Below are 19647 nucleotides of genomic sequence, written 5' to 3'. Positions count from 1 at the left end.
ATATTGCAGGTGAGATATTTTCTTTAACAGAGCCCAGCTGCAAAACAACTAATTACACTGTAAAAAATGAAGTGCTAATTTAGCACTTAAAGTGCTTGTATAGTACGTGACTGCACTACGAGTGCTGATTTTCTAGTTCAAATTTGAACTAGAAAATCAGCGCTCATATAGTGCAGTCACTATAGGCCTACAAGCACTGTAAGTGCTAAATTAGCACTTCATTTTTTCAGTGTAATTTTGCCCATGTAGGAGCCTAAACTGATTTTCAAATAATTATAACACATAAATGAATTAATATTGTGTTTTTTTATTGAGAATATCTAAAGTATATCAAATGATCGAGTGGCGGAACCGGGGGGGGGGGGGGGGGGGGCGCTGGGGCCTTCAGCCCCCACTTTTTTTTTTAACCGCGTATACAAAAAAGTGCGACCACTGATTGTGTTGAGCTCGAGCTCTCGGCCGGATGATTTACGATAAGATAAATCCATTCTCTTTTGATCTCGATTTCAGTTGAGGGGTAAACTTGATTGATATTTTCCCTTTCCCCAAAATATTGATATAATAAAAGATCATGTCGTTTTACTAATATAATCTGATAACGTAAATGTTTAAAAGCATTCCATTGCATATAAATGAGATGAAATTTCAAAACCACTTGGTTAAATTAAAAAATCTAAGATTATCTGAAATTTATTCTCCCCCTTCTTGATATTAGAACAGTCCTTATCGGATTGCATAATATTTTATTACATCACCGGTGAGATCTCCATCCCTGTTCCTTCTCCTTTGGATACCAAGTTCCACCAAAGAAACCGTGGCATCTGCATTTCCTCAAAGACTTGTAAGTTGTTATGAAACTCAACTTAGTTACCATTTGGCATTACATTAGTAATACTAATAGGCCTAGAGATTGTCGACGTGACAGTGCAGTGACCGACTCGACAGTCCGTGTTTATTAATATTATGTGATGTTTGATGTAGCCGTGTTGATGGAATCGTGTGCTATAACACAGATAGTACACGTAAAGCCGATTCCAAGTAGGAGCGCTATGTGGACTGGCTTTTCTGAATGATTCAGATGCATTTTCAGATCTACCTCGTAATATGTAATCGTAGTTCTTTTAGTCTACAAAGACTACGCATCTAGGCCTAGCCCTAGACTCTAATTTGTTTTTGTTTGTCACCTTGCTTTTAAGTTTCTTTCCCTTTTTCCTTTTTTCCCCAAAAACATCAATCTGTCTTCTGGTCTTTTCTTTTCTTTTTCTTCCTTCTGAAGTTCTGTTCTCTTTTTTGACAACTACAATTTGTACAAATGTGGCAAGTATAGTTTACTCTAAGTCATGCAGTAGTCAGCTTACTGTCCTCTCATCAAAATGTTGCCAATTGACTGCATGACACAGACAGCTCCATACAGCTCTAGACTGCTGTTCACAGTTTAAGAGACTTGCTGATTGGTTCACCGCACAGATCTCACGTGGCCGAAGAAAGGTGTGCGAATATATTGATAATGATAATCCAGTCACATTTCCTATGCTCAGTCAGAATGGTCTTGGCTCGTAATCAGATGGCTCAACTTGCTCAAGTATCGATCAAAATTATCGAGATTCAGCAATTTTGTGCATATTCGTGCGCTGACAGCTGGCAGCCGTCTGTTTCGAGGAGTTTTTAAACATTTTTTTATTTATTTCTCCTCGTACACAGACGTCTCGCTATCGTGCATCGATCATCGATTTTTGTCTTTATTTCATGAAAATATATAAAAAGAACTGTACCAAAATAAAGATTATTATTCTGTTTTGGCCTGAAATACACCAAAACGGGGAAAAATAATCTTAAAAGGGGAAAAAACAGTGACTTCGGCTGTTGCGCAACTTCACTTCCCTGTTTTATCCGAACTAACATATGGCCATTGAGTCCCTGTACAGATCGAGCTAGAACATTGGTCTCTGTATTTGGTGAGTGGAGCCAACGGAGTTCAGCGGAAGAAACAACATATAACAGAGACCGAAGCTTTTGGTCTAATTCGTGCGGTGCTCCGAAACCCTGCACTCCATACATGTTGCAGTAGATTCTGTAAACTCTGACGAACATGATGCGACACTGGCACTTCGCACTATTCTGTATGATTTTGACGGAAAAGTGAGAAGTAATCAAAATATGCTAATACCTCTAGGATATCTGTAAGAAAATAGATTGTCCGAAAATGCCTTTCATTATTCAAATAAAATATACAAAATTAAAATTCTATGTTGATTTTAGTATGAGGTGTTAGAGAATTAGTTGTTTGGATGCTACGTTGTGCAATGCGCATGTTTACTATATTTTCATTCATAAATTGGCTTGCGATGACCATGTCTGGTTAACGTCATGTAATAAGCAAAGTGTATGTTGACTGCTGCATTGAACATTTGTTATTCGTGTATGCTTTATTTCCTTGTCCTATAAGTATAGATCTATTCCTAACTCTTTGTTATTACTGTTTTACAACCAAAGTCTGACGTTTTTTTCTTTACAAAATATGATTTTCTAGTAAACACTGTATCCTATTTAGAAAAATTGTCTCTCTGTGTCTCTATTTTATAAATGTACATAAGTTTATGTAGGTAGTTTGATGAATGTAATTGCAGCCTTTTGCGGGTAACTAGACCAAAGATCATAGGTCGTTTGTCGGTCTGTATTTCAAAAAAATAGTTTTGAGGATCACAAAATACAGTTACTCATTCCCGCAGGTTGGCAGGTCTGGGTTACTTTAAAGGTTGTGTATAGAAATTCTTTTATTTCCTTGGAATTCCCTTCTTATTCATAATTACAATTCTTTTTTTTTTATTGTGCAAGGTTGGCAGCTATAGATGATAATCTAAAGCCTTAAGTCTGTATGATTCCATTTTTTTCTGATTTATTATTTTCTTGTCCCTCTAACCTGATTTTGCAGAGTAGGGATAACATTCATGGTGATCTCTAGCTCAAGAAGCCTTGTCTCTCTTCTACGAGCCAACAAAGCATTCCCTCTCTGCACCTCAAAGGTTCTAGGATCTCTTCATCGCTTGCAGTGCACATCATCCGACGACACCATGTCCGTGGATCGTAATGGCATCGACGTCGGAGCTATGAGGAAATCCTACAAGGTCAGTCCAGGGGCCAGTATCAGGAAGCATCGTGATTTATTTTACAATATTTGGTGCAAGACCTTTTGTCATTGATTAGTGCTTTTGAGTGTGTATTTTGGTTATGGCCTGTAATTTCTTTTGTAAACTCCTAGATCCTTTTTTTCCCTTACCATCTCTGTAATTGTGTCATTCAACTTATTCTAGGTGACCTTCTGTCTAAAGTTGTACTTATTGCTCAGTCAGCTCATTTCCTCAAAAACAACCATGTCAGGAACGCCTTTCATTTCTAATACATACCTAACAGTTGATATTACAAACATTTGTGACATGATTCATTGTATTGTTGATATGAAGATGTACATTGTAACATTGCAATCCTTCATATTGTAATGTTTTTTAGGCATGGAAATTGAACAATAATTATTTCCTTATTGTAAAATATAGTCATTTGAAGCTTGTGGTTCTGGTTACATGAAGCTTTAATTGATCATACACCTGACTCGTACTCTTGTCTTGTCTTGTCTTGTAAATACTGCACTTGAACGCCTCAAGAGGCTATAAACGTGCAGGCCATTCATGCAATCGCTGCCGCTATATACTTCTTTTAGTTAGCTTTAACATGTTTTTGCTTAGCTGTTTCTTAAATGCAGCTAGATCAGGTGCATTTTTAGTGGTGGGAGAAAGTAAATTCCACTCTACAATTGTACGAGGGTAGAGGGAATATTTGTAGCAATCCTTATTTGCTCTGATTATATTGAAGTTTAAGTCATGAGACTGTCTGGTTATTCTAGTTGTTGGCCTGGAGGATGCTTTTGAAGTGATTTGATTTATATTACATGGAGTTATATTGTGTATTTCTTTAAACAAAAATATGAGCCGGCTACTTGTTCTCCTGTCTTGGAGAGTATCCCATTTTAGAATACTCATCATTTCAGTAACACTACTTGTGCGTTGATATTTGTTAGATACAAATCGTGCTGCTCTTCTTTGAGTTTTTTCAAGTTTATCTTGAAGATTTTTCTGGTGGGGATCCCACACAGAGCTACAATATTCCAGCCTAGGCCGCACAAGAGTCTTGTAGGCGATATCTTTAGTTTGAGTTGAACAATTCCATAGATTACGTTTCAACAATCCAAGTATACTGTTTGCTTTGTTTACGGTTGTATTAATATGATTAGTCCAAGACAAATTATTTGACAAATGAACACCTAGATAAGGATAGCTGTCAACGATGCCCAGTTCAGAGTTCCCTAGATGGTATTTATAGGGAGTGATTTTCTTCTTGTGTGTAACATGCATAATAAAACACTTTGATGTGTTAAATTGCATTTGCCAGATATTTTGCCATTCACACAATTTGTTAATGTCACTTTGAAGAAGATCACAGTCTTCAGTTGAGGAAATATTTCTGTACAATATAACATCGTCGGCAAACATCCTTACCCTGGCATTAATTTGGTCTGGTAGATCGTTTATATATGCAAGAAACAGGAGAGGGCCGAGGACTGTGCCCTGCGGGACCCCAGAGGTCACCAAAGCATCAATGGAGGTTTGACCATCCAGTATAACTCTCTGGTTTCGATTAGTAAGAAAAGTATCAATCCAGGCTTTGGTTTTCCCTCTAATACCAAGGTTATCGATTTTCAATAAGAGTCTCTTGTGCGGTACAGTATCGAACGCCTTACTGAAGTCCATAATACAGACATCAGTTCGGCCACGATCATTGAGTGTCTGTGCTAGGTCATTTACTAATCCAGCTAATTGAGTTTCACAAGACCTACCTCTTCTAAATCCATGTTGATTTTCACAGAGTATTGAGTGTTTATCAAAATGTTGCATAATATTAGTATAAATTATGTGTTCGAGTTGTTTGCATAAAATACAAGTCAAAGAGACAGGTCTGTAATTTTGTGGAAGTGTCCTGTCACCCTTTTTGAATATAGGGGAGACATTGGCATTAAGCCACTCTTTGGGTAAGTCCCCAGTTACAATTGATTTTTGATAGATTATCTGTAGGATAGGTGCTACGCTTGAAGCACATTCCTTGAGAACTCTAGATGGAATATTATCTGGACCTGAAGCTTTATTAACTTTCAGATTTTTCAGAAGTTTTTCAACACCCTTAACAGTAACTGTAATATCTGGCATATCTGGTACAGAACTATTGTCTAATTTTGGCATAAAAGAGAGATCCTCCTGCGTGAAAACAGAACAGAACTGATCATTCAGTGCTTGAGCTTTGGATTTTGCATCGGAATGTACACGTCCTTCGGTCTTTAGAGAAGATACACCAAATACATCTCTTCGTAGAGTCTTAATATAATTCCAGAAGGGTTTTGAATTGTCACTCTTGAGGCAATCGCCAATTTTTCGAATATGCTCTTGTCGTAGTTTTCTCATGTCTCTATCATTTTTACGTCTTAATTGCTTGTACAAATTCCAAAGTTCTGGATTATTTGAGTTTCTGGCCCTTTTATAGAGCTTGTGTTTCTTCTTGATATTACGTTTCATGGTTGAGTTTATCCAAGGAACATTTGGTTTGGAAGAAGTTTTCTTGGATGGAATGTTTACATTCATAGATGATTTTAAGGTGTTTGAAAATCTTTCCCAAAGATCGTTGACAGTTGAGTTCTGAACAATTTCATCAGAGAGGTGATTATATAACTTATTCAAATCTTCATTTATCTTAGTAAATTCAGCTCTCTTATAGAGATACACTTTTCGTTTTGGAAGTTTGACCATCTTTGGTTTAATAGCAGCGTGAATAATGACCACATCATGGTCACTTATGCCTGGTTTAATATCAACCTTTTCAAGAAAGGATGGGATGTTAGTAAAACAGAGATCCAATATAGCATTGTTTCTAGTAGGTGACTTCACCATTTGCTGTAAATTGTGATCCTGAGCAGTGTCAATCATGGCATTACTTGGACCTGGGTATCGACCACTGGGCTTTAAGGTGTTTAATTCCCAGTCCACGTCTGGCAGATTAAAATCCCCCAACAACCATATGGATGATTGTCTTGGGATTTTTACCAAGGAATTATCAAGCAATTTAATGTATTCGGAATCTGTGGTTTGTGATCTATAAAAGGCACCAACAAACACTGGGGGTGAACCACTCGCATGTATGCTGATCCATTTAAGTTCACAGTTTGGCTGATCAAGGCTAGGTTCTTCCTGTGCAATAAGTTCAGATTTGGTAGCAATAAAGACACCACCACCATGGTTATCACTATCTCTATCATTACGAAAAACATTGTAATATGATGGGAAAATTTCACCAGAGACAATACCAGAATGGAGCCACGACTCAGTTCCCACAATGATATCAGCATCCTCATCATTAATGAGGCACTGGAATCCTGCTAACTTGGCTCGTACACTTTGACAGTTCACATTTAGGATCTTAAGGTTACGAGTCTTTGGTTTTGGTTTAGATTTAGGTTTAGCTTTAACCTGTTCATTTAATTCAAATTTTACTTTTTTACATTTAGGACTAGATGTTTGGATAGGTTGTCCAATATGTAAATCGTTGTTTGACAATACAAGATCACAATCATTCAGTATCTCAAAGCTATTATCAGTTTGAATATCACTCACATCCATAAATAAGGAAGAATGAAAGTTTGGTGCTCCACAGTCACAACAAATCCAAGAATAAGAGTCATGTTTAGCAAGGGCATCAAAAACCTCCTGACTCATGCCCAAACAGACTTTATGAAACCAACCATTACAAGAATCACATTGAATACAATCTTGGCCCCATTTGGCAGCTTTATTGCATATTTGACAAGGATATTTAGTCTTGTATTTTGATTTGTTTTTCATGCCAGTATCCTTTGGACCAGAATCTAAAGCAGGTCCAGGATTTGGATTGATATCTCCAGCTAACATCAATAGCAAAGACAAGCCAGATTTAAAATTTGCTTGTCGTAATACGAATTTCATACCAAGATATTGATTACTATGAATGGAAACATGGAACAGACTCACCGGGCAGCAGTCGAACTTGAGAGAATGGCTAGCAAGAGGAGCAGTCCAGTGGTCCAATAAAAGCTGGTTGTCCAAAACATCCAACACCACTGAGGGACTTGTCGAAAAAAGGCGTAAACCAATGCATATGAAGGTTGCCACAAGGAAAGAACATGATGAAGTACCGTTGATTGCCGGCTGTAGACAATAATCAAATGCAATCAAATATCTAGATTCAGGCCCCCCAAAAAAATCAAATCATGAAATCGTGTTACAGGCCTACATCTTCATTCCTTATGGATGACATTTAATCTAATTGTTAATAAGTTAACCCTAACTCTCCCGGGGTATTTTGATTCTTGTCCTTCCCGGGGGGGGGGGGGGGGCCATTATGGCCCCCCTTAAGATCTCGGCCGCCGATCGCGCGAGCGACGCAAAAATTTGCACGCTGGTAGTGTGCGATGTAATCTACAAGGCTGTATGGTAAAATTTTCCAAAATAATGAGATTTTATTTTATATGAATTAATTATGCTAATTTATGCATAAATCATACTTTTTGCTCTAATTCACTAAATAAAGCTTCTAGAATGCTAATTTTTGGTAAAAATATTCTTTGTAGCATTCTTAACAATTGCAATTAAAAAAAACTTCAGTTTGGAAATTAATTTCTTATGTATTTTATTGTTTTATGAATTTCTTATGTATTTCTTTGTTTTTTTACTTTTTGTTTTTTATTGTTTTTTCAATGGAAATTGTTCCAGACTTAATTCTGATCATAAACAAGGCAAAATTAATTAAGTTTAATCAGTAGAAGTAGAAATAATGATACATTTATGAATTTTGGCTAAATACACAATTTGCATTGGATTTGTAAATGAAATCACGTTTATGAGCAATTTTGGGTCTGACATGCACTTACATAATGTTGCGTAATGTCGTAACCGTGTACTCGGGCGTCACAGATTTGGGCTCAAAATTTGCGCGAGACTTGAAAGTAAAAAGTCAGTGAGCGGCGAGGTCAAAAAATTTTGCGCAGCAGATATATCACGAAAATTGTCGAGGGGGGGGCCATAATGGCCCCCCCCCCCCGGGAGAATTAGGGTTAAGCTGACTAAATGGAATATTGTATGTACATGTAGATCCATACATGTCAAAGTCCAATTAAAGTCTCAACATAGGCGGGGGGGGGGGGGTCCTGTCCCCCCCCCCCCTAAATTTGTTGTTGTTGACAACTTTTTTTTTTTTTTTTGCTTATCAATTTTGTTTCCTACGTCCCCCCCTTAAATTTTTGTGTTCTCCCCCTAAATAAATGTTTTGGCTTCCGCCGCCAATGAGTCTCAACAGCCATTTTATTATTGTCTCTTACTCCCGTTCAAAATACATTTTCATTATCCTTCCCAGGTATGTGAGATTTTTCTAAAGAAAGGTATACAACTTGAATCATAGTGTGAAAACCTGATTGTCTGTACATCATGAAATACATTTTCTTCTTAAAGATTTATTTGGGGTTTTCAAATATCATTCAAGTCTTTGTAATGGCCATTATTGTATTTATTTTCTCAATAAATCTATGTTCAGGCTGGACACCAAGCATTTGTTAAAGATGATCTGAGCTCTCGGGATCCGATGACTCAGTTTACAAAGTGGTTCAAGGAGGCGTGTGAAGCAACCGAAAATTCCAAGACAGAAGCAAATGCCATGACAATTGCTACAGCTACCAAGTGAGTTTGCCATGCACTCATTTGACATTCAACTCACATAATTTGGTGACTTGGTAAAATGTGGTAAAATTATTATATTGCACATATCAACTGTCACTGTCTAAGCAATGCTTTTATGGTTTCTGTGGGAACTTCCTTTATAGAATATGCATGCATGAACTAAAATTTCCGACATAGGTTCCTCACTCTAATGGCTTTGTGAAACCCACGTTCAAGACTCAATGTTTGTATTTTACATATTTTAGCTGTTTCTGACATAATTTTGCTTACACAAATGAATGCCTATGTTCACAATCTAAAGATCAATGCAGTAACGTATATTCTAACTGAAAAATGTAGGCATCCAATATGCCACCAATTATGTATTTTCATTCATATTATATTTTTCCAGAGATGGTCGGCCATCAGCGAGAATGGTACTATTGAAGGGATATGATAAAACAGGATTCAGATTTTTCACCAACTATGAAAGCAGAAAAGGCAAAGAATTGGTGAGTATTTTTCACCCTTGAAACAGGAACAAGATATGATGCTGATTGTTAGGTTGATTGCCACTTGGTCTACACCTACTTTGTCTACTTTTTCTTTGATCTCATCTCACATGGACTAATCAGTTTATCTACAACCAGTTCGTCTACATGTACTTACCATGTGGACCCTTTATATCTAAGTTCCAGCAAGACTATACCCATTCTGTCTATTATACAAATATACCGGGTTAGAGAAAGTATAGTGGAAATATTTTTATCCGAGGTTGGGTCGGCAATTACTATAATTACCAACCAAGGATAAAATATTTCCACTACACTTTCGAAAGAAACGACCAGTATATTTGTCTTATATTACTTCCATATTAAGGTTTGAACGAAAAATATTTGTAAGCTTGTCCTAATCGGCCCATCTCCATGATCTGGACAAAATATAAATTGGCTTAGCTCTGATTAGACTGTGTGCAGCTCCCAAGCATCACTCAGGGTGGTTTGGTGTTGCGCAGCGTGGCAGCTGTACTAGTGAGATCGATCTTCTAATAATTCCACTTACCGGTTGTGAGTGTTGTGCCCGAGTAATTGTGTGGTTTTCAGTCGGACGCAAAATAGTAAATAAACTATTCTACTCTGACGTCACGAACTATTTTGATCTCCGATGAATTTCATTTTTTCTGGTGAAAGTATGATTAGTCACATGAAGGACTCTTGACCAATCAAATAGCAACAAATTTTCAGTAAGGGATATCATACCACCTATTCTATGTGATTAGATGATATGTAAAAGTGTGAAAAAGTAAGTAGACAAAGTGGAATTGGACTACTTTTGGCATGAAACTAAATGACAGTTAGCCCAACTGAATATTTGACCAAGTGGGTTTAGTCATTATGGTGTTATACGATTTGAGAATTAGACCATAGATCTGCTTGACTTGTAGACCAAACGTTTTGGTACCTTCATGAAACATTTTGTCTGTGACTTACATGAACAATTGGACACTATTAGGCACCAAAATAATTGTAACTGTTTTGCTGAGAGCAGACACGGGACACATGGCTCCCTGTGTCCCAAATTTCTACACAGATATTACCTTGTGGAATATAGTGCCCTTATTGTGCCCCCTTTCTCATTTTTAAAGTGGAGAAGAAATTATGTATGTAGCTCTCTTATTGGAGCAAATAGCTCATTGCCTATCAAATCAATATTGTGTCCCCCCCCCCCCCATGACTGAAATATCGGATCTCAACCTTGTTGAGGAAAAATTAGTAAGCTTTAGTCACTGAAGAAGTGCTATCCACTATAGATTGTAAGTTTTACTCATATCACCAAGATTGTGAGAAATTTATTTTCAAAATTTTCTTCTCCATGAAATCTACCTGTGCAGTCAGACCGCAGGTCCCTATGCTAATGAGCAAAAAGGCCAGATTCATCCAAATCATCTCGTGGCTGAATCATCCTCCTTGCAAAATCTCGTGATTCGTGAGATTTTCTTTCTCTAAGAATTTACCTGTTTTAACCTCAAGTTAAATGAAATATTATTGCACCATCAGATAGAGTAAATGTTACTCTTTGATATTGGTCATTTCTTTTGTATACAATATTTTGTTAAATAAGTAAATTTCTGGCCTGAAAATGTGCCTCAAAACTGAATTTTCTCCCTCTGTTTTCTTTTGCAAATTGTGCAAAACTTTTTATTTTGAGCCTCAATGATATCTATATCAACATAAAGCTGAACTTCTGTACTTTCTCACAATGCCACTCTTGATATGCGGCACCTTTTAATCGGGTCAAGATCACACTTTTCCCACCAAGGTACAAGACGAGATTTCTGAAATTTTGTACTTGCATGCAATCCAGAGTTCTGATTGGCTGGATAAGGTTCACAGAACAACAGGCGCGGGGTATTTGAGGAGATTACCACATGGGAAGTGTGACCTTCCCATGAGCCCAGGCTCTGGAACCGTTGGAATTTGCCAGTGTGTGATCTGTTTGACCAATCAGAGTGCAGTATTCTTGTTTTCAAGCTGCTTTATGTACTTGGCAAATGAAAAGTGTGATCTTGACCCGATTAAACCAATTCTTATTTTGAAACCTATATCATTTTAAAGCATACATATTCAGTTTTATCATGATCTAAAAATCATTTGGGCTCAAACAAAAATAAAGTGTGAAAATAGCAGCTTTTGTCAGGTGAAAATAATTATTTTGTAGCATATTTTAGATCAAAATTTTAACCTATATTACAAAATCTTTGAACAAATTAAAACACATGAGCTGAAAAAATGATTCTTCCTCTTTACAATGATACCAAATTTATGAAATTCGATGCACAATTAGAGCAGCAATGACCGAATGAAAAGAGGTGTTTTGGTCCGCATCAAGCTCATTAAATATGCAAAACATCTCAAGTCATGAATATCACTTGGATGAAAGAAGCCACTTTCTTGGGACCTGCCGTCTGACTGTGTGCACATTTTGCAACCTTCCTGCTCCTTAAAACATTCTGCATTGTACATGCATGAGTGATCTAGAATTCATTTCAGACTCGTGCATATTCATAATTTTTTCCGCAAAACAATGTATCACCATGGAAATCTCATGAATGAGTAGAACTATAGCAGTTATGAGTTATTCATGTTTTGTATGTTTTTTTTTCCTAGGCTGAGAATCCCTTTGCAGCTTTGGTGTTCTACTGGGATTTTCAAAGTAGATCAGTGAGTATCAAGTAAAGCCCATTGCCTGCTGAAATCGGGTGGTACCTGTACACAATCTTATGGGCAGGACAGATTTCGGTATTCAATTGGTTAATGTTCTTTTTACTTGGCATGGATGAATGTTAAGTTTTCTCTTTTTGCATTAATCCCAACAACAAGGTGATTTGAATGAATAAAGCATAACACTGACAATTCCATCAGAATTATATAAAAAGAACAGGTAGGAACATTTTTAAGGTATTTATTTAAGGTATTATTTTCATTAAACAGTTAAATGCATATTGCATGTTGTGTGCAAATGATGGAGATGATGTGAGACACTTTTCTGTTGTATGCAACATTCAAATATTTTAATTTTCAATAATTTTGTGATGAAGAGGTGTTAAACTGTGATCATCATCAGCTCTGTCATCATCACTACCATTATCATCATCATCAACATCACTACCATCATCATCATTATCATCATAATCATCATCATCTTCACCATCATCATCATCATCATGATCATCATCATCTTAACCATCATCACCACCACTGCCATCACCATTGGCATCATTACCATCTCTATCTCCATTACCACTATCATCTGTATCATCACCATAATCATGACCTTCAACATCATCTTCATCATCATCATCATCATCATAATCATCATCATGTTCATCATTATTGTGATTGTTATAGCTGGACTTTTGCATCAAATGTTAACACATTCACTTTTTTGTCGCTGCTAGATTCGTATTGAAGGGCCTGTTGTGAAGCTGACCGCCGAAGAATCAACCGAGTACTTCCATTCCCGTCCGAAGACCAGTCAGATCGGTGCTGTTGTCAGCAATCAGAGTAGACCCATAGAAGATAGAAATGTAAGTAGCAAAGCTCATTCAATGTTTGTTTAGTAGTGCCTAGTTTCCATTGTCTTGAATCATGCCATGACTGAGAGTCGTGTGGTGTAGTGGTTAAGAGCATCAGACTCATAATTGAAAGGTTGTGAGTTCAAATCCCACCTCTGACATTATCTCCACTTTAACCAAAAAGGCCCGAGAGTAATTTGTGTCCTCTTTAATGTTCAGCCACTATGATAACTGACATAAAGACATAGAATGTTTCATATGTAATTGGTTATAAGCCAGCTTGGCATTGATGCAGCAGAAAGCTGCTTGGCCGAGTTCCTTCGGGAGTTACCCCAACAGAAACAGAAACCGTTGTCTTAATTGTTGAGTAATCGCAGTGATCGTATCAGATCTCAACAGATCCTTGTATCTTAAACAAAATTTTGGATGGTTGGAAATTTTCACAATCAGCTCAAAAGGCCAATTATGATAGATTGCAAGACAGTGGGAATGAAGTATTATCAAAGATCAACCTGCAGCACAATTTGCAATCAGGTCAACTGGGGCAGAGTATTAGCAGAGAAAACACTAGATTATCTTTTTAATAGCAGCTTTTTTTCCCCCTTTTTTTATTTTTTCTATGTTTGGATTTTTAAGCTTGTAATCAGGTGTTATACAAACGAATGTAAATGGAGAGAAGTAGAAAAAAATACTGTCTACATAAATATTCATTTTATATTCCCTGTGCGGAAAAAAATGTTGCAGTTAAGGTGAATATGCAGCTCCTTTCAACAATCTCACTCTCAGTGGAGTTGATCATCGGACTCTTTACCAACTAGCCAGCTTCCACTTTTCGTGATTGATTTGGAAAATTTTGAAATGGTAATGGTTAAAATTATCCGTTTTAGTCATGATGAAAAGGGGAATTATGTTTTATTTTTGTTTTCCACTTTTCCCTCTTTCGGACAGATCCTGACTAACAAAGATGCTGAGCTGAAAGAGCAATATAAAGACGAGTCTACTGTTATTCCTAGGCCCGACTATTGGTATGTTATATAAGCATTTTAGAAAGCTACATTATTATTTGCCACAGGATACATGTTTGTTTGGTTCAGGGAATCAGGGTGTAGAATATTATATCAAAATGACATGTTAATTTTGGCTAGATACTAAACTGAGAAAGATACTGAACTGAAAGAACATCTATAAAGATGGGTCTGCTGTCATTCCTAGGCCTGACTATTGGAATAGTGATTTTTAGAATGTCACACTAGTTTTTATTTGTCAAAGCCGAAGATTACATGTGTATTTCGTTTAGGGTGTCTGAATGAAAATTTATAACATAATTACATATAACATATGTTTATTTCGGCTGTATGTTCAAGAATGGACTTTGGTTGATATCACTTTGTGATTTAAAAGCGACAACCATCTTTATACTCATTAGCAGAGGCTGAATTAAATGGCTAGTATTTTTTTATGATCAGCTATCTTTTATTACAGTAATGATTTCAAAGTGGTGACTTGCATTTTGTTTCAGTTTTGTCTCTGAGGTTATTTTTCTTTGATAGTACGGATGGTTTCAAAGTGATATCTATCTTTACACTGCTGTCTCTGTGATAGCAGGGGTGGTTTTGAAGTTGTATAATGTTCATACTCACTTCTCGTTGGTCATAGGGGTAGATACAAGTCAATCTTATTCAGTGTTCAAGTATATTTTGTTTGTATTGTGATATTTTCTCATTGATTGCCTGTATGGTTTCAAAGTGATAACACTCTTTATACTGATTTTCATTCATTGCATGGATGGCACCAAAGTGGTAACTGGGCCCTATATTACAAAGAGTTCCAGTTGATCCGTCCATCCTCAAGTATATGGAATTCCTTCAATGTCACATTTTTCTCTTCAGGAAATGTGCACAATGTCCTTTGAAAACAAAGGAGAAGCACACTGAAGTTTAAAGAAAACTATGAATGTATGAATATACATCATATTGAAAAAAATATTTTGAACAATCATGTATTTTAGGTGTTGCTGGCTTTCCATAGTTGTGGGATCAATTGTAATTCTTTGTAAGACAGGTCCCAGTTATTGCACCCATGTATCTTTGATGGCATGGCTGGTTTCAAAGTGATAACCATCTTTACACTCATTTTTTCATTGATTGCAGGGGTGGTTTCAAAGTGATTCCTGAGATGATTGAATTCTGGCAGGGACAGAGCAATCGACTTCACGACAGGATCGTGTTCCGTAAGCCAAGAAAGGGAGAAATCGTAGACGGAAAGCTGGTTCACCAGGGAGAGAATGGCTGGGTCTATGAGCGACTTTCACCATGAATACCTCCAATTAAAATGTCATGTTGAACATGTGCTTCTCTCAAATCACTGACAGGGAAGTGTATCAGCTTCATGGGTGGTTTCAATATGTTGTTGATTTGTCGAATACTGGTGTTATAGAGGTGTCTGTGTTGGTGCCAAATAAACACTGGCCAAAACACCTGAATTACAGTAAGCCCGGTGTGAGGATTAAAGTAAATCAGTAATGTTTTCAAATTTAAAGTCAGTTTAGGTGTTCAACTCAGCACCCCTATTCATGCTTTCAACACTAATCACAACCCCCAACAGCTTACTGACAATAAAGCATTGGGAGATTTCAAATGAGGTGTTGAATTCTGATTTTAGTGTTGGGCAAAATAAACACCAGTCCCAACACCAAACCTGATGCGAGGCTCATGCTGAGATTAACACTATCAAATGTTGAGCTCTCTGTATTGTGGCTTGTTTATATTTTATGCCCAAAAGTCATTTTTGGGGCTCATTTAAGGCTTCTTCACGCTCTTGGCTCTAAAACTTTCTCCCAACACCATACTTGAAATCACCCATTAGATTGGAAGGCACAGACTTGCTCTTTCATATATCCACTGCCACAACAGGGTTCTCAATTCCAAATACCTTTCATTTGTGTTGTGAAACAAGTAGGCTTCAATGGAGCGAGTGCCATGGGCATACTGTGTTGTGGGTATGTGCACTAAACAATAATTCAATATTGTTATCATTGTTAGATTTAAAAAAGAAATCAAATGAATCAAGATGGAAGAAATGTGATGACAACAATTGTAGAGTTGAATAGTCTCTGTATGGTGTATACTAGTATCTATTTCTTTGATCTTGTTGTTATGGACATAATTCATCTTGCCGTATAATTACATTTTCCAACAGAGGTATGAACACCAAGATTGTGTAACCATAGATTGATCAAAGAGTTGAAATAAAAATCTCAATTTAATGGCAATTGTCATTAAAAAAAAAAAGCAAAATAGACATGATAGCAGACCAGACCTTGTTTAAAGGGTTTGAAGTTCTTGAATTTGTACTAATTGGAGTTTGTTTAGTTTATGTACTCTAGATTGGATATATTTGTGTTTCATAAAATGATTACTGTATGCATAGTACTGAGTAGTGATTATTTTGATCTATCACATGAGCAATGATATTTCTCTGAAAGAGAGAAAAAAAATCGTTATTAAAGGATGCAAATTGTAAGTATGATATATTCTTATATGTTTCACAATTTTTGATCGATTTTCAGGGAATAATTTTGCTGTACAAATATGAATAGCATATTTGGTCATAAGAGAAAAGCTCTCAACTAAGCAATGTACAGTCCTATGTAAAAATATGCTATACAAAAGACTTTATGCATAGCAGTCTTTCAAAAATGTGGAGCAAATTACGCTGCGATACCAGGAAAATTATTCCCTGATTTTCACTTTGTTGAAACACAGCCTTTGTCAAAATAGGTCACTCTAGCAAACGGACAAATGAATGAAAGTGATAAATGAGTAAGGTAAAGTAATCAAATTTTGTTTTTTTACCAACAAGGTGAGTTATATGCAACACTTGTCTATCACTAAATGGAAATGTCCTATTAATACCCTATAATTATTGGAGAGGATATTCATAATGTGAAGACCATGCTCAGGGATGTCAAGATATTTTTCATTAAGACAGGGGTGGGGGATTACCTGACCCACTCCTATAGGATGCTGTACAAAATTCAAGGTGGGGGGGAGGGGGTGACATAAAACTATAGTTTGACAATTATTGTGTTGATAATTGGTCAAAACTACTTGATGCTTTTAGTGTGGTTGTGTGATCAGTGAGAAGTTGACGTAGAGCTTTCATGATTGCAATTTGTAAGTTTGTTAGGGCATGGCAATGCATCATCAGCTATTCTTTATTTTCTCTTTAAAAGTGATTTTTCTCACTTTAAAAGTGTGTGTAATTTTTCATTATTTGTATTGCTTATTTCTCCTTTATCTTTATATAAGTCACATATGTTCTACCATTCCATAATATGGAACTAAAATGCATAATCAAGTTGTTTGTTAATTACATATAATGATAATAATAATTGGACTTATATAGCCCTTTATTCAGAGCATACAAAGCTATTGTGTTTTATAGCCTATCAGACATAGTAAATGTCTTTGTTGAACTACAATTTCATATACATTATGTATTATAAATTGTTCTCTATTGTATTTCCATCATTGTATTGTTTTACCAGTATCAGTTTTGGTAGTCTTGGGACATGTTATGGGACAGTGATTGTAAATCTCGTTTCTTTTCTTGGACTCGGACGTTGATGTTCTAGTTTCTATGTCTGTCTCAAAGGGAAGAAATGGCTCTGTAGTTGAGAGAGCACCAAGACACTGAAAAGAAGAACTCAATTATGATGAGCTAATCTCAATGCCTTCATTTAGTTCATTCTGTCAGTTTTGGGGTGTCATAAATGTGTCTTCAGTCCAGGGAAAAAAATCACATGGAAGCTCGGGGAAATTTTGCCCCCGAAATGTTCAAAAGAGCCCTCAAAAAAAAAAAAAAAAAAAAAAAAAACCTATGCACTGCATTGTTGTACCTCATCCAATGTTGCATATTTAGGTAAAAGAAAGTAGAAAGGAGCGCCAGAAAATATAAGAGTTAGATTTTGCCTGCTCTAGCCTCATCTTAGTCTTGGCCGGACACAAGTCTGTCTTGTCTGGGTGTCTCTTGCTCGCCTATGTCGGCATCTGACCCAACAATGACCCGTATTAGATGAAGTGTGCTTTCAAAATTCTTTGCTATCATATTCTTTCGATAAATGTAATACCCGTTTTTGGTTCTTCCCTTTTTAGGATAAATTCTCTCATACATTTATGTCTTGCAATACATCTGCCAGCCTCTCAGATATTTATGTGATCAGCCGCACCTGACGTGTTTTTTTTTTTCATATTACTTGTTTACGCTATATTGACCATTTATCTTGAACTGTTGTGTGTGATGAAGTAATTCTTCTATTTTAAAATTCTTCATATTTGTGTCTATACTTGTTCTCGTTAATATATATTATGATAAGTGTTTATACTTTGTCTATTGTTGATCTGTGATGTGAAGACAATTCCAATCATATCACTGGTTAAGGCAAATTAATAGAGAGAAAAAAGGGAACAAAACATTAATAAGAGAAAAGTAACAGCATTTGTAGCAAAACGTTTTATCATACAGGAATGTTTTACAATTGTATGCGAATGAGTGAGGAAATGATGGAATTGGGACCCTTCTTACATTTGTATTATATTACATGAAATTAATTCATTCTTTGTGTAGTAAAGATGGGTGTTGACAATCTCATACTTATGAAAAAATGAATTACCTGTAGAATCAAGATCTTCCACATTCCATTCAGAGTCAATTCATACATTTTTAGAAAAAATTGTAATGTAATTTCAAATTATAAAATATAGAAGTCTTCCGTGGGCTTATGGCATCGATCATCAGGTTATTCCCATATAGCCATGTTCACCATTTATGTAGACAGAATGATCATTATGATTCAAATACATTATGTGATGGGTTTTTCCTTTGCAAATAAGAAACAAGACATAGGTTTTGCTTTTTCTTGTGCATTGATAATTGCATCCAAGTGTAGATCTCGTTGACATTCATATTTTGTCATGATTTCACAAGTATTTCATCAAACACATTCATTTTCATATTTTTTGAAGCTCATGTAAGAACTTTTTTCATTGTTTCAGGTATGTGACAAAGTACTAGTATATCAACATCCGTTCAGTGTGGAATTGGCCTTTCCATTCTCAAATGTTGTAATAATTCTATTCAAAAGAATTTATGAGAACTTTGATCAATGCAACTTGCATGTACCACTCTTGATATTTTGTCTCATCAGCTCCCATGGTAGCTAAAAGTGTTCAACACTCTAAAATAATTCAGTATTGGTATTAGGTGAGTGTGAAATTAGAAACCAAAAATGTATATAAACAAATGTTTACTTATAACCTTGAAGTAATATATCCTTGTTATACGTATGGTATTTTCGACACTGAAGGTCATTTCAAATTCAGTGTCCAGCTTTCTGGTGTTGGTGTTTGGCCAATTTGTACACCGGATTAAACACCATACTTCAATGAAGGTGGTGCTGATGTCAAGTTGTCAAGCTATCAGCATTGTGATTTAGTGTTATGTTTGTCAACCCACATCTGATGTTACTGAGTGCTACGCTAGGTTCAGTGATTCACTCTCTTTATGTCATTTTGTTAATGGGGACAAATTGGGAAACAAATGAACAAACAAGACAGCTGTTAAAAGATATTGTAGATTCAGACAAATCTTTTTGAATAAATATTGATCCATTTGGGTAGCAAAAATGAATTTTGACAGTGTTATTGTAAGGCTACAAATTATGCCCTATTGTGACCCCCCCCCCCTTGAAGAAAAAAAATGACTGAACTTGAAGGGGATGAATGCAGA

At 36.2% G+C, this 19647-nt stretch overlaps 1 protein-coding gene across 1 annotated transcript; it reads left to right on the top strand.

Annotated features, from left to right (window-relative positions):
* Window positions 1-470: 470 nt before the first annotated feature.
* On the top strand, window positions 471-19548 carry LOC129274615 (pyridoxine-5'-phosphate oxidase-like). The gene is made up of 8 exons (XM_064108415.1): window positions 471-841; window positions 2933-3125; window positions 8662-8804; window positions 9196-9295; window positions 11951-12004; window positions 12742-12870; window positions 13807-13883; window positions 15009-19548. The coding sequence occupies exons 2-8, from the start codon at window positions 2949-2951 to the stop codon at window positions 15172-15174; spliced, it is 846 nt and encodes a 281-aa protein (XP_063964485.1). The 5' UTR covers window positions 471-841; window positions 2933-2948; the 3' UTR covers window positions 15175-19548.
* The last annotated feature ends 99 nt before the right edge of the window (window positions 19549-19647 follow it).

Source organism: Lytechinus pictus, chromosome 13 (genome assembly GCF_037042905.1).
Source record: "Lytechinus pictus isolate F3 Inbred chromosome 13, Lp3.0, whole genome shotgun sequence".
Classification (NCBI taxonomy): Eukaryota; Metazoa; Echinodermata; class Echinoidea; order Temnopleuroida; family Toxopneustidae; genus Lytechinus; species Lytechinus pictus.
This window is presented reverse-complemented; position numbering and strand designations above follow the sequence as displayed.